We start from the raw sequence: 14,707 nt of genomic DNA on the forward strand, positions 1-14,707 counted from the left end.
ACCTCCCTAGGTAACCTATTCCAGTGCTTCATCACCCTCCTAGTGAAAAAGTTTTTCCTAATATCCAACCTAAACTTCCCCCACTGCAACTTGAGACCATTACTCCTCGTTCTGTCATCTACTACCACTGAGAACAGTCTAGATCCATCCTCTTTGGAACCCCCTTTCAGCCACTTTCAATTGTGAAAGCATACTTGTGTTTTAAGACTTGAGTGTAAGTAGCGACTAATAAAGGACATATTTAACGGGACGCCAGAGATATCTATCGAACCCCTATCTACGCAACAGAATAAAAGAAATACGGTTATTTCTTTTGCCATGCTTAACATGTAATGTTTGATGACTTTCTAAGACTGCGGAACAGACTTTTGCTCTTCCCAATACTGTCTGTTTTCCCCCCTAGAAAATAAAAGATGCCCCCAAAGAAGCCTTCAGGAGCTCAGTACAGGAAGCGAAAGGCTCAGTTACAATCTAGTTTACAGCAAGGGGCAAATCTGAACCAAAGGACTAGGGTTACAGTCTTAGGATGTTAACACTATTTAATACTGGACCACCCAGTGTTGGTGCACAGTTCCATTTCTTGATGTCAGTACATTTCAGTTATTCTTAAAATTAAAAAGTTTCTATATTCTCAGAGCAAACTAATTTTTTTTATTTGCTTATATAGGACATGAATAAATACATAACCTAGGGTGCAAATTTATCGTCCTCTCTGCCAGGGATAAATCATGCATCAAAGTCATGAAATGGGCTATAAATGCAATAAAAAACAAGGGACTCAAAAGTTTAACAAAGGGAGGGGAGCGCTGAAGAGGTTCTTCGCCTTGGGTGCCATTTAGTCTAGGGCCCTGTTAAGGGAGGCCCCTCTCCCCAGACATCACTCTATGCAGGGTGGGCAGTTTTCCAGCTTTGGAGGCTACAGTGCAGAGGGGGCATGGAGCTTGCCAACCAGTGGAACCACTCAATTCCCACTCCGTCCTCCATGCGTCCCTGTACACTAGGCCCCAGCAACACCCTAAGCCTGGTGTCTGCTCAGCACAGACACCTGACAACTGTAGACAAGCCTTAAGACGGATACCCAATCCAAGTGAGACACACAGAAAGACAGACAGAGCATGCTGCCAGCAGGACAGCCGCCTTCTCGCCGCCAGAGGAGAGGGATAGCTGGGTTGACGGGAACTTACAAATGATTGCAAAGAGACACGGTGAGCGAGGGACTCTGGTGGTGACAGACAAGCTTTCAAGCTACACAGAGTTCTTCGGGTCTGGGAAAGGTTCACAGAACATCCCAGCTAAATACAAGGTGGAACAGATTGTTTAGCATAAGTAAAAAGAAAAGGAGGACTTGTGGCACCTTAGAGATTAACAAATTTATCAGAGCATAAGCTTTCGTGAGCTACAGCTCACTTCATCAGATGCATCTGATGAAGTGAGCTGTAGCTTACAAAAGCTTATGCTCTAGTAACTTTGTTCGTCTCTAAGATGCCACAAGTCCTCCTTTTCTTTTTACAGATACAGACTAATACGGCTGCTACTCTGAAACTTAGCGTAAGTAGTTAACATTTTCTAAGGGACCATTGATGGTGAAGACACCCATTAACGCCCCTGCAGTCACAAGATAAAAGATGGAATTAGTAGATTACAGATTGTTGTAGTAAGTCTTATAAACAGGTATATCACTGGACAAATGTACCATGAAACCAATGATCTACCTGAGACGCATCATGATCTTTTCATCCTCTGGACAGGTGACCTAAACTTTCTCATATATTTCCACTACACCTTCAACCACCACCACCCATCCATCAAACTCTCTCTAGAGCACTCCTGCACCAGTATCAGCTTCCTGGATTCAATTGCTCAAGCGGATGTGGTGTCCTACAGACACAACTATGTACAAGAAACCCACAGATCACCACACATACTTTCACAGATCCAATAATCACCCCAAACACACCAAGAAATCTGATCTACTGCCAGGCACTCAGATACCACAAAATATGGTAGAAAGGAGGAGAAAGTCCAGGATACACACTAAAAACTGCCTTTGCCGAACAAGGACCCCCCAAAGCAGTACATCAGGTACTCCTGGGGGAATTCTGTGCCACTGCACAGTCTCACTGTGTCCCCCGCAGATTTCTTTGCTGCCCCGCAGAAAAATGACTTTCTGGCAGGGAAGGAAAGAGAAGGTGCAAGAGCAGTCACGCATCACTCCCTAGCTGCGCTGGTACATCTTTTCAGGCACTGGGAGCAGCCAGCAGAGAGATAAATCGCTGCAGGGCTGGGGACACCCCAGCCAGTGGCTCCTACCCTGAGCCAGGATCCTGGCTGGGCTGGAGGCAGGAGAGGACAGGACTTCCTCTTCCCCTGCAAGTGGTGGCTGGGGCGGTGTCAGACCCACCCCCAGAAACCTCCCGCAGCTGCAGGAAGCTCAGCATCCTCCCCACATCGCTCTTCAGCTGTGGTGGGAGGGGTCACTGTACCAGGCACTGTACAGACAGAGCTGTGGGGAGGGTGTCTTGCTCCCCCTTCCACCCAACCCCCATGCATCCGGACCCCCCATACCTGGACACCCCTGCCAAGCCGGTACATCCAGAACCCCCCTAGCCCTCCATAACCAAACCCCACCCCACTGAACCTCAACCCCTGCATCTGGAGAACCCCGGCACCCAGACCCCTTCGTGCAGCCAGTGGCCTGTGCTCCCCACTGCCATGCTGGACCCGCTGCATTTATTTATTGACAAATAAAACTTACAGAATTTTTTTTTTTTTGGTGCAGAATGCCCTCAGGAGTAATCAGTGGAACCACCCAAATACCCCGAGAGAACTTGCTTCAATATTTTCAATTACTCGCCTCTTTCACCAACAGAAGTTGGTCCAATAAAAGATCTTACCTCACCCACCTTGTCGATTTAATATGGTTGGTAAAAAAAGGAGGGATGTAGCCCAAAGACCCAGCCTAAGAGTGGTTGGATCCAGATGTTATGCCCAGAGGGGAAGCCAGGCCTGTTACCTGAGGGGTGCACTCAAGAGGGACAAAAAGGGGTCTACGGTGCAGTTTGCCTGGTAACCATAATGCACGTGCTCCAGATTGCTCTGCACCAGCCATCTGGCCTCTTCATTGCTTACCACTCCTCCAGCTTTTGGATCATCTGCAAACTTCATCAGGAATGATTTCATATTTTCTTCCAGGACACTGACAAAAGTGTGACATAGTGTAGTAGGGCCAAGGACCAGAACCTGCAGGACCTCACCAAAACCACACCCATTCGACGAGGAGTCCCCATTTACAAGTTACATTTAGAGACCTAGCATTTAGCCAGTTTTTAACCCATGTAATATGTGCCCTGTTGATTTTGTACTGTGGTTGCTTCTTAATCAAAATGCCACTTGGCACCAAGTAAATGCCTCACTAAAGTCTATTACATCAACACGATTGCTTTTATAAATCCACTCTAACATAAAAAAAGGTCAAGATCTATTTTCCATAAATCCATGTTGATGGTCATTGAATTCTTTCTGCATCAAGTCCCATATCAGCCATTCCATTATTCTGCCTATTTGTTTCTGACCCTGTACATTACACTCAGGTTTACTTTCAAGCTTTTCTCCGCAACCACAAGGGCTATAAACTCGCCTTTCATTTTTTGAGTTTTGGTTTTTAAAAAAAAGCGAGATTCCCCTGTAATCATTCAACTCCAGCAAATGAGAAACGACAAGCTAGACTCACATTTCATTATAAGCTGTCGGGTCCTTACTAGCCATTGCTCATTCCCAATCTCTGAATTGAGAGCTAGCTTCAGCATTAACCAGCTCCCACTCTGACCTGCTGTTCATTTCCTGGGAGAAACAAAGGAGTCGACCAGTCAACCCTTTAAGTCCACTCACCAGGCAAAGCTGGAACTACGGGTCCACTGCTAGCCCCTCGTGTCAAGGGACGGGTCCAGAAGAAACAGCAGTACCTTCTGCGTCACCCCCACTTGCAGCAGCTAAGCATTCCTTGGAGCATCCAGCCCCATCCTGCCTGGCCTGCAAGAGCTAACAGCACAAGGTGGTACGGCCATAGACCACACATCACTCAGCTGGATCCTTCAGGAGTACAGTGGAGGATGCCCTTGCCAGCAGTAGGTTCCAGCCTTGCTTTGGGGTGCAGACCCCTCCCACTGCTGTTATCCATACAAACACTCAGCTCTATCAGCAACAGTCCCCTTCATCAGCGACAGATGGAGCCAGAGTCTAAAGCACTTGGCCACAGTCTCTCTACGGTGCAAGCTCAGAGCTCTGGTTCCAGGTCTCTGCTACGGTCCTGGTGCTGGCCCAGACTTCTCTGCTGGGTCTCGGCTGCCCCTGGGTCTGGTCCCCGAGTTGAGTTCAGGCTGTTCTGCGCCCTGCTCTCTCTCACAGCCACAGCAGCATACAACCCTCTGCTGCCCCTTTCCTCCCCCCGAAACCCCCATGTGAAATACAAAGGGCACCACTCATCCGCCCCATTCAACCCCTCGGAAACCAATCAAGAGCTTCCTTCGCTCCAGGCTCTGGCTGATCCTCATTTGCAGCCCGGTGCTGGCTCTGGGGCTGTTTCCCAGCCCTGAACTGGCTCTCCGCCACCTGCAGCAGGAGAGTGGGCCACAAGCAACTGGGGCAGGAGTTCATCAATTCCAAGGCCAGAAGGGACCACTGCGATCATCCAGTCTGACCTCCTGTAGAACAGGCCAGAGATCTGCCCCGAAATAATGCCTAGAGCAGAGCTTCCAGAAACATTTCCAATCTGGATTCAAAACTTGTTAGTTATGAAGAATTTACCCTGAGCCTTGGTAAATTCTTCCAACAGTTAATTCCTCTCACCATTAAAAATGTACACCTTATTTCCAGTCTGAATTTGTCTAGCTTCAACTCCCAGCCACTGGATTGTATTATACCTCTCCCTGCTAGACTGAAGAGCCCATTGTTAAACAACTGTTCCCCATGTAGACACTTATCGACTGTACTTAAGTCACCCCTTAAGCTTCTCTTTGGTAAGCTAAATTGACTCAAGGAGCTCAGTCAACCACTATAAGGCATGTTTCCTTTGACCATTCTCATGGCTCTTCGCTGAACCCTCGCCAATTCATCAACATCCCTCTTGAGTAGTGGGCACCAGAATTGGATACAGGATTCCAGCAGTGGTGCACCAGTGCCAATTACAGAGGTAGAATAATCTCTACTCCCACTCAAGGGTCTCCTGTTTATGCATCCCAGGATTGCATTAGCTCTTCTGGCCACAGCATCACACTGGGAGCTCATGTTGAGCTGATTATCTATGTAGGCTATTCGGACTAGGGCTCACACCCACCAGCCCATCCCTGGCCTTGGAGCCCAGGGGTGGATCCATTGTGCAGAGCTCCCCAGTCCTCAAGGGTGGCTGGCTGCTCTTGGGCACCGGCAGCCACCCTTGCGCTCTCCCCAATTCCATCATCAGGTGCCAACTGGAGCTTGCAATGGCCAGACCCTTGTTCTCCATCTTTAGCTGCACACTGCACTCTGGCCAACTCATCTCTCCACAGGGTTATCCTGGCATCCTCCGTTTAGGAGACCCCTTGGGGCATGGAGTTAGGATTCCCCTATCTGGTTCTTCTCTGCTTCCATCGGTAATGTTTATGTGCTGCAACTTCTTTCCTCCTAACCCCCAAAAGGAGGATGCCAGGATAACCTTGTGGAGAGATGAGTTGGCTGGAGGGTGGATGATCAGGGGTCTGGGGCACATGCCTTACAAGGAAAGGCCAAGGGAACTGGGCTTGTTTAGTCTGCAGAAGAGAAGAGTTGAGGGGGGATTTGATACCTGAAGGGGGGTTCCAAAGAGGATGGAGCTAAGCTGTTCTCAGTGGTGGCAGATGACAGAACAAGGAGTAATGGTCTCAAGTGGCAGTGGGGGAGGTCTAGATTGGATATTAGGAAAGACTTTCACTAGGAGGGTGGTGAAGCACTGGAATGGGTTATCTAGGGAGGTGGTGGAACCTCCATCCTTAGAGGTTTTTAAGGCCCATCTTGACAAAGCCCTGGCTGGGATGATTTGGTGGGTGTTGGTCCTGCTTTGAGCAGGGGGTTGGACTAGATGACCTCCTGAGGTCTCTTCCAACCCTGATATTCTATGATAAAGGTCTCTCTTCTATTGGCCATGGCTCTGTGCGTGCGGATGGCTGGACGGGCAGGCAGCACGTTTGGGAATATAGTTATTTGCTTCACAGAATTGCATCTGTTGATCATTGACCCTGACCTGATCTTGGTTTTGAGTAAAACACAATCTATTTGTTAAGTATGCATATAGAAATAACAATGAAGGTTATTATTGCAACTGTAACAGCCAGTAGAAGAACCAAAATGCACATATTAAAAATTGGCTTCGGTTTAAGCACTAAGGGCTTAGAGTGAGGTCTCATTGGAATAAGTATTATGTGCTTAAGCGAAGATTATGAAGTTTAGCAATATGCATCTTGTGATAGGTCAGCAATGCATTTTGTGATATATGCGTAAACCACAAACAAGCAGATGCGTACTTTTGCAATGAGTTAACAATGGAGCTGTCTGCATTGACATATCAAAACTATGGGGACATTAATTGATGCAAGTGCTTGCATCGGTGGTTGGAAGTTTAACTGTGGTACTACCAGGCTGAATCCTTATCAAAGATGGACCCAGACATGAGAGGGTAAAATAGGAAAATGTGATTATCCAGCCTGCTGTTGGGGCACCAGGGGATGACATGAGACAGCCTGTCAGGATCCCAACAAGGGCAGTCAGGGCCAAAGATCAGAGCAGGGGCAAACCTGAGGTTGGAAGTAGCAGAGGAGTTCACAGCCAGGGTCAGTCCAAGTCAGGAGGCAGAATCCAAATCAAACCGAGGTCAAAGCCTGAACTTCAGGAGCAAAGAGCAGGAACCATCATGGCAGCTGGAGGACCGCCCCCTTGGGTTTATATAGAGTAGACAGCCAATCAGAAGCCTTGAGGCTGCTGCCTGTCAAACGCTTGAGGTGGATCTTTCCATTGATCTGCGTCCATAGCAGATCATGGGAAGTAGAGAGCAAACTGGTCACAGTGACTACTGGGTGGCAGGCTGGAGCTGCTACCTACCTATCAGCTCTATGGACCTGGGTTCTGGGGCCTTATACAATGGATGGAAAGCCTGGCCCTGTGCCCTTCTCCTAGGGTGAGCTCCAGTTACACTTTGTTTCCAATGGTCCATGAGGTTATAAGTCCACACAATGAAATACTGTAAGTTTGAACAAAGCAGGAACTTATGTACATTGATTTTTCTATTACTTCAGGTATATTTGTCTGTACCATCTCAAGCTTATAAAGTTTCTGTGTCCTTCACCAATTGCATCTTCTCACTTACCTGTAAGCAGCTGCCTGGAAAAGAGCTGGTTATTTGTGACAAGTGCATGCTTCACCCCAGTGCATACTTTTATCATTGTAATAACTGATCTGATTTTTTTTCTTAATAAAATAGAACCCAACAGGCCAACCGACAGCTCCACAGTGACACAGGAACAGGTCTCACCCCTCATTCCCAGCTGCTGTGGCATTTTGCCACTTTTCCTCCCACTTGCACATTTGGCAAAATGTCCCTGTGGGGGAGGCAGGGCTGGGGAGTCACCTGCCAGAGCCACTCACCTGGGCAGGGAATGTTCTGCTCTGAGCTGCACAGTGACCATTAGATTGTAATTAGTAATTATCCCAGTCCCCGGGGGTATAAATCCATCTCTGTCCTCCCCCGGGAGCCAGTGCACCAGGTTTGCAGCCCTGGCTCAGCTCCTCACGTACCTGACACAATCGCACAGTTGCCCCCTTCTCTTGGCAGAGAGAAAACTAAAGATGAACAAGATCCTGGCTCTGGGTTTGCCAGCCCTGCTCTGCTTAGTTACAGGTAAGTCCCGAAACAAAACCCAACGAGGAGAGATTTCCACCCGTGGTGGGGCAGAGCTTCAGCTGGTGCCAGTCCAATCAGCTGAGGTCTGGCCTGTGTTCTTTAGTGAGGGCATTTCAATTACAACCAAGTATCCTACCTAAAGGGCAGCCCGTGCCCTGGCGGAGAGACAGAGCCGCCCCTGAAAAGTCAGGCTGGCCCAGCGGTGACCTGCCCACGGAGGGATGAAATGAACCAGAGCAGGACATCAATATGCGGGAGGGGAATGGCTGGTTCCATGCGGCTGGGAAGCTGTTTTGGTGTCTGTGTCCGGTCACCAGTCTGGGTCTGGCTGTTTGTTTCCTACTCTCCCTTCTCTGTCCTCTCCCACAGCTGCAGCTCTCCAGTGCAACAGCTGTTTCATGCTGTTACAGGACGGCAGCTGTATGCTCGGCAAACACACCTGCACAGCGGCTCGGGGGGAATCCTGCTTTACCCGGAAAATCACTATAGGTGAGTCTGGGCAGCCAAGGGCCCCATGAAATGCCATTTAGGAGCTGCCGGGGTGTGAGGGCACCTTACTCTAGACCAGAGGTGGGCAAACTACGGCCTGCAGGCGACATCTGGCCCACGGGACCGTCCTGCCCAGCCCCTGAGCTGCCGGCTGTGGAGTCTAGTCCCCATCCCCTCCCCTGCTATGCCCCCTCCCCTGCAGCCACGTCACCGCGCGGGCAGTGCGGCTTGTGCCCGCCCACCTCCCAGGCTTTCCACTAAGCCTGTCCTGCTGCTCTGAGTGGCCTGGTAAGGGGGCGGGAGGAGGGGGAGGTTGGATGGGGGGCAGTCAGGGGACAGGGGGCGGTTGGATGGGGTGGAGGTTCGGGAGGGCGGTCAGGAGACAGGGAGCGGGGGGTTGGATGGGGGTGGAGTCCTGGGGGGCACTCCCAGGACAGGGGTCCTGGGAGGGGGCGGTCAGGGGACAAGAAGTGGGGGAGGGAGGGATGTGTCGGGGGTCCCGGGGGGCCTGTCAGGGGTGGGGGTGTGCATAGGCATCGGGGGAATCAGGAGACAGGGAGCGGGGGGGGTTGGATAGGGGGTGGGGTCCGGGGGGGGCGGTTAGGGGTGGGGGTCCCAGAAGGGGGCTGTCAGGGGACAAGGAGCAGGGGGGGTTGGATGGGTTGGGGGTCCTGAGGGGGGCAGCCAGGGGGCGGGAAGTGCAAGGGGGCTGATAGGGGCCAGGGGCCAGGCTGTTTGCGGAGGCCCAGCCTTCCCTACCCGGGCCTCCATACCGTTTCACAACCCCGATGTGGCCCTCGGGCCAAAAAGTTTGCCCACCCCTGCTCTAGAGTGACCCCTTGTGGCCAAGCTGGCCGCAGTACTGAGGAGGGAAGCTGGGGAGGGCCTCACAGCCCTGCTACGGAGCAGCTACACGGCTGTTTTTAGGGCCACAGTGTCCTGGTGTTCTGTCGACCTGGCTCTGAGATGTGCTGCTGCTCGCTCGGTGGCCGCCACATTCGTCCCTAAATCTAGGCCGGTGAGTACGGGGACGGCCAGAGCTAGGGGTGGCCCAGCTCGCGTGGCGAGCACGAGCCGGGAGGCTGGGGCATCAGGGGTGACCGCACAGCTAGCTGCTGGCGGATGCACCCAGAGGCCCGGGTGGGCTCGTCTGCCCAGTGCTGCCGTGGTTGCCCTGCTGTTGTCACCGGAGCTGGCTCCGGCCTGTCTACAGGGCTTCAGTCACGGCTCTGACTGCCGTGTAGACAGACCCTGTGACGCTGGGGCGGGTGTCCTCTGAGGACAGAGAGAGGGGCCAGCAAGTGTCCTCCCCGGGAGCAGTGCGAAGGAAGTGGCAAGGGGAGACAGAGGAGCCCTGGACAGAGGGGCGGGCAGCTCAGCTGGCAGGAGGGGCCTGTCCCTGGCACCTGGCTCTGGACTCTTTCCCTCTGCAGCGGGCTTTATCAGGCGTGTGGAGCGGGGCTGCACGTCCATCTGCAAGGATACGGAGATCACTGGCGACTACTACAAGGACACCACCCAGTGCTGCACAGACGAGGACTTCTGCAACATCCACAACCCCTTCCCCAAATTCTCCGATTATGCCTAGCGGGAGGCTGGCAGTCCGGCCTGGCAGGAACGCCATGGTCTCCCTTCACCCCACCCCCTGGCTCTAGGTTAGTCTCTCCCGCCCCTCGCCGCATGTAAAACCCAGCAGGACCCAAGACCATCCCCTGGTGTCATCCTCAATTCCCCGCTCCTGTCGGCTACAAACGATGTTTAAATTAGGAACTGAGCTCTACCCTCCGGCCCCGCCCCACTCCCCCTGGCCACGTCCCGCTTCCCCTTGGCCCCTCCCCGTGCCTGGCTGCCCTCCTCCCATCTTGCTGCCCCAGGCCCAGCACCCAAACTCTGGAGCTTTGCTGCTGTTCCATAGTTAAAGGTGCCCGAATCGGGGCGACACCCTCCCCCACAGCTGTCGCTTCAGAGTCGCCGCTGCCCCGTGAGAATGTTAAGGGGGACCCCCCCCCATTTCCCCAGACATCGCTCTGTGCAGGGTGGTCAGTTTGCCAGCTCAGGAGGCTGCAGTGCAGAGGGGACACCTAACCTGCCAACCAGTGGGACCCACTCAATTCTCCCTCCGTGCTTCCCCGTACACTGGGCCCCAGTGACGCCCTGAGCCTGGTGTCTGCTCAGCGCAGACCCCTGAGACAGAGTGAACACAGCACAACCCACAGGTCTCTGCTCCAGACGGGCTGTAAGAGGGTCGCTACCAGGTTCTCCCCCAGGCAACAGGCTGGCAGAGCCACGCCTGGGACAGGAACCCGGACAACAGAGCGCGCAGGGATTTCCTCCTCCGCAGCGTGCCCAGCTCCCTGCCTGGCTGATCCCCCAGAGCCCCCCTGCCCTCGGAAATGAGTCCTGCCCGTCTCCCTGCCGTGCTCCAACCCCCACTGTGCCTGGGGCAGTCCCTGGTCTCTGAGTGATCCTGGAATGGGGTCACTCTCTACTGATCACATCCCGCCATTGGCGATGTAACGGTTACAGCTGTCTCTGAAACGCCGCCTCCCCGCTGTGCCCAGGGACAGGTGTGATCCTGGCTTGCTGTATTTGCAGCTGAGATTTCGCTGATGAAATGACTGCACTTATCTCCCTCTTTGTGGTATTTTGCTCTTTTGTTTCCTTGCGCAATAAACCCTCTGATTCTCACGGAGCTCTCAGGGCCTTCGTTTCTTCATACACGGTCAGGGGACACTGTATTTTCAGACCCACATTTGGGACAGTAGCTTCTCTCACCACCCCTCCGTGTCCAAAGATGGCAGAGGTTCTGCTAGGACATCTCCCTCTGGTGGGTAAAGCAGAGTGCCTGGCCCTGTGGCATTACAACCAAGTTCTTCCCATTGGGAGGGCGGGTCTAAGTGTAACCCTGTGTTGGCAGCAAAAGGGCTGCGTTCAGTGTTCTCGGGGTGCCCTCCTTAGCTGACACCGACTTGATCCCCTCCCCAGAAATGAATGAAACTATGTACCCCACCCTGAGCACCCTTGGTGGGACCGAGTCCAGGGGTTAAAACAAAGAGAACTTTATTAGGGGAGGGGAAAGGGGGGTAGGGCAGACAACAGAACAAATTTGGGGAAATCAGTAATTAACAAATTCTAAGGAGGTAAGATTCCCACCCCACAAAGTATCTTAACGACAGTCCCACCCTCGTTCCTCCTGGCCTTTGGGAATGGCGGACGATATGTTGGCCCTGGCTGGGCCGTTGGCGGTGGGGTCCTTAACGCATGAGCCGGGACCGCCTCAGCTGACAGACCCAGCCAGCTCCGTTAGCCACGGCTGTGGCAGGCTCCTCAGCCTCTGTCTGACACCCAGCTACCGCCAGAGGAACAGGGAGCACTGCCCTGCGGGGTATGGGTTACACGGGCCCCAGGCTCAGGGCTGGCCCCGGGCATTCGGGGGAGCCTGGCGGATGGAGGGGGGATTGAGCAGGGCTGGCTGGGTGGCAGGCACGGTGTCCCCGTCCCTCAAACGTCAAGGGAGGGCACTGGAGCCTTCCCCACTGGCAAACTGCCCACCCTGTTCAGAGCGCTGCCAGGGAGAGGGGCCCCTTAATGCTCTTGGGGAGGAGGGGGGCTCTGAATGACAGCTGGGCGGGGGGGGCGCATGGGTCACCTTAACCCACGGCACCACAGCAAACCCAATATCCAAGGGAGTCATAGTGGGCCAGCGAGACACAGACAGGGGGTGAGCAGGCAGGAGAGGGGTCAAAGGGGAGGGGGCCATGGGAAGGGGGAGGCCAGAGGACAGGAGAGGGCAGGCATGAGCTACAGCAGATCTTGGATTCTGGTGGGTTTTTAATCAGACTGGAGAGAAACCAGGAGGGATGGGGGGGGAGGGGAGAACATGGACTTCTTCCAGAAGTGCAGCTGCTCCCACGTGAGTGGGAAGTGAGGGGGTGTCCATGGCCCCTAGGCGTTGCAGAAGTCTTTGGTGCAGCAGTGGAAGATGTGCCAGTTGTATGGGCCTACGACGTAGTCCTGGCAATTGCTGACGCAGCCCATCTTTGCAAAGACGAAGTTGTTCCCTGGAGAGAGAGAGAGAGAGCCTGGGCGACAGGGACAGACGCCTCCTCCCTGGGACTGTGCCAGAGGAATCCAGCATCTGGTCCAGCCCCATAGCCAGAGCATCCCCAGCTGAGATGCCTTTCCCTTTGTTGACGCCCAGGAACCAGGGCTCCGTTGTCATGCTCTGCCATTCCTTTCCCATTGCTCCAGGGGAAGACACCTGCCGGTCCCTCCCTCTGCCCTCAGGAGATTCCCACACCCCTACCCCTCATCCTCCTGCTCTTCCCTACGGCCTCATGTCACAGCCACCTTTCTGAACTAAGGGCTGAACATAGCTCCCTCTGGAGTTCCCCAGTGCTCCTGCCAGTCTGGCAACCAGGGCTCGCTCTAGACCTAGCAGAGACCATCCTAGTTCTCACCCTGCCAGGGGCAGCACCGTGAGCCCCAGAGATGGGGCATCTCGTGGTGACTGAAAACAGCAGGAATGAGAGCGGGGTGCGTGCATGCCACATGCACCTACCTAATGAGTGTGTGTGGACGAAGCAGGATTCCTCCTGATCCGCCTTGCACGATTTCCATCCTGTGCACATCTTGTTTGGCTGCAGTCTGACACACATGTGGCATAGCAGGGCTCCCGCTGCGTGACAGGAGAGAGAAGAGAATGACAACTCGCCAGGCACAGAGGGCCACTGGAGATGGGCGGGGAAACAGAGTCACCCATCTGATCAGGAGCGTGGCTGGGTGACAGGGAGCGCTCACTTCCCTCTGTCATAAGAAAGGCTGAGTGTGGATCGGCCTAGGGAACTGGCCCAGCCAAGCTCATGAAATAGAAGCTTGTCAGCATACACACACTAGCTCTGCCTCGGAAACTGACTAAACAGAGGGCCGCGATATGCTAACAAAGTAAACCGGGGAGTGTGGGTGGGTGGGGGGGAATGGGAAAAATACCTTTCTCTCTGGTCCTTGCAGTTACAATGAGCTTTTATTCTCTTAGTTCAAAATATTTCAGAAACTGTGATTTCTATGTGGAGAGTGAATCAAATCAATCTGAAGGCCCATTCCAGTTTTTCTGTACTGCTTATGAAAGAGTCAGTGAGTATTTTAAAGAGCCTGGGGAAAAAACACTGTGCAGCATGTCAGCAGCCAGTCAGATCTCTCTATTCCACTATCCCTGTGGCAGCATAGAACTTTTCCTGCCCCTGTAATTTTATTAAGAATTTAAAATAATGTGAAAACCACAAAGTGACCCACGGAAGTGATTGGCACTGGCTGCCGCTCACCATTTTGCAACACACGTTGTCCAGTTCTTTGTCTTGGAGAAAAGGGACTGGTAATGTTCACTGCACAGGTCACCTCAAAATCCCCCTTGCTAGTTACACAAAGAGGCTAGATCTCTCTCTACCAACTGCCTGGATCCAGCCCAACTGGACTTTGCGACTGCCAGAGACGCTTCTAACAAGCTCATGGCCCTGCTGTATTTGGGCAAATTTGGGAAGCATGTCGCTGGTTTGCACAACTCAACAGCCCTGTCTCAGTCTTGTGAACCCATCCATTTCCCTGAATTGACTTCAGAACACGCTGATGTTATCTGTCCCCTCGCAGGGCCCTCCCTAGGCCAGCCTGGCTTTGCCAAGGCATCTGTCCCTAATGCAGAGCACAGCCTGCTCTTCCGCTACAGTATGTGAATCCCTCTCCCTAACCAACAAAGGCCAGCTCCTCTGCTGGTGTACATCATCCTAGCTAGCTCCACTGACGTCGAAGGGCCAGCTCCCCGATGGAGCCGAGGATCTGGCCCCTTTGGGAGTGAATAGGTCGGTTTTGTTTGGGGACTTACCCGTTGAGAAGTACAGCAGGGCTGTGAAAATAGGAACCAGCATCTTGCTCATCCTTCGTTTTCTCTCCTTCAAGCAGAGTGGAAAGCAGCACGGTGTGCTGGGCAAGTGAGAGCCCAGGCAGTGGTGCAGGGCAGTGGGCGGAGTACGGCACAACTCAAACACCAGCCGGATTTATATTACCCCTGGTGGGGCCGGGCAGCAGCCAGTCAGGGCCCATCCTGCGGGAAACACCCATGAGTTTCTGTTGATTAACAGTCATATCCCCAGATCGGATCGGATGGTCAGCCCAGGAGCAGAGCGATTCCTGCTCAGGTGACCAGCTCTGGGCAGGCAGCTGCCCACCCTCCCCAAAGGCTGGGGTTGGACTGCACTGGTGCCCGTCGCCCAGGGCTCCCATAGGGTCCCGCCCAATGCCCACAGAACATAAATGGTCCTT

At 53.3% G+C, this 14,707-nt stretch overlaps 2 protein-coding genes across 2 annotated transcripts; one reads left to right on the plus strand and one right to left on the minus strand.

Annotated features, from left to right (window-relative positions):
- Positions 1-7,781: 7,781 nt before the first annotated feature.
- ACRV1 (acrosomal vesicle protein 1) lies at positions 7,782-11,087 on the plus strand. Its single transcript, XM_073320981.1, has 3 exons — positions 7,782-7,903; positions 8,276-8,395; positions 9,829-11,087. Exons 1-3 carry the CDS (start codon positions 7,852-7,854, stop codon positions 9,981-9,983), a joined length of 327 nt encoding a protein of 108 aa, XP_073177082.1. The 5' UTR covers positions 7,782-7,851; the 3' UTR covers positions 9,984-11,087.
- A 1,033-nt stretch (positions 11,088-12,120) lies between these two features.
- On the minus strand, positions 12,121-14,500 carry LOC140901678 (prostate and testis expressed protein 4-like). Its single transcript, XM_073320922.1, has 3 exons — positions 14,271-14,500; positions 12,957-13,073; positions 12,121-12,456 (listed from the first exon to the last, which is right to left on the minus strand). The coding sequence occupies exons 1-3, from the start codon at positions 14,320-14,322 to the stop codon at positions 12,341-12,343; spliced, it is 285 nt and encodes a 94-aa protein (XP_073177023.1). The 5' UTR covers positions 14,323-14,500; the 3' UTR covers positions 12,121-12,340.
- Between the last annotated feature and the right edge of the window lie 207 nt (positions 14,501-14,707).

This window comes from Lepidochelys kempii, chromosome 22 (assembly GCF_965140265.1).
Source record: "Lepidochelys kempii isolate rLepKem1 chromosome 22, rLepKem1.hap2, whole genome shotgun sequence".
Classification (NCBI taxonomy): domain Eukaryota; kingdom Metazoa; phylum Chordata; order Testudines; family Cheloniidae; genus Lepidochelys; species Lepidochelys kempii.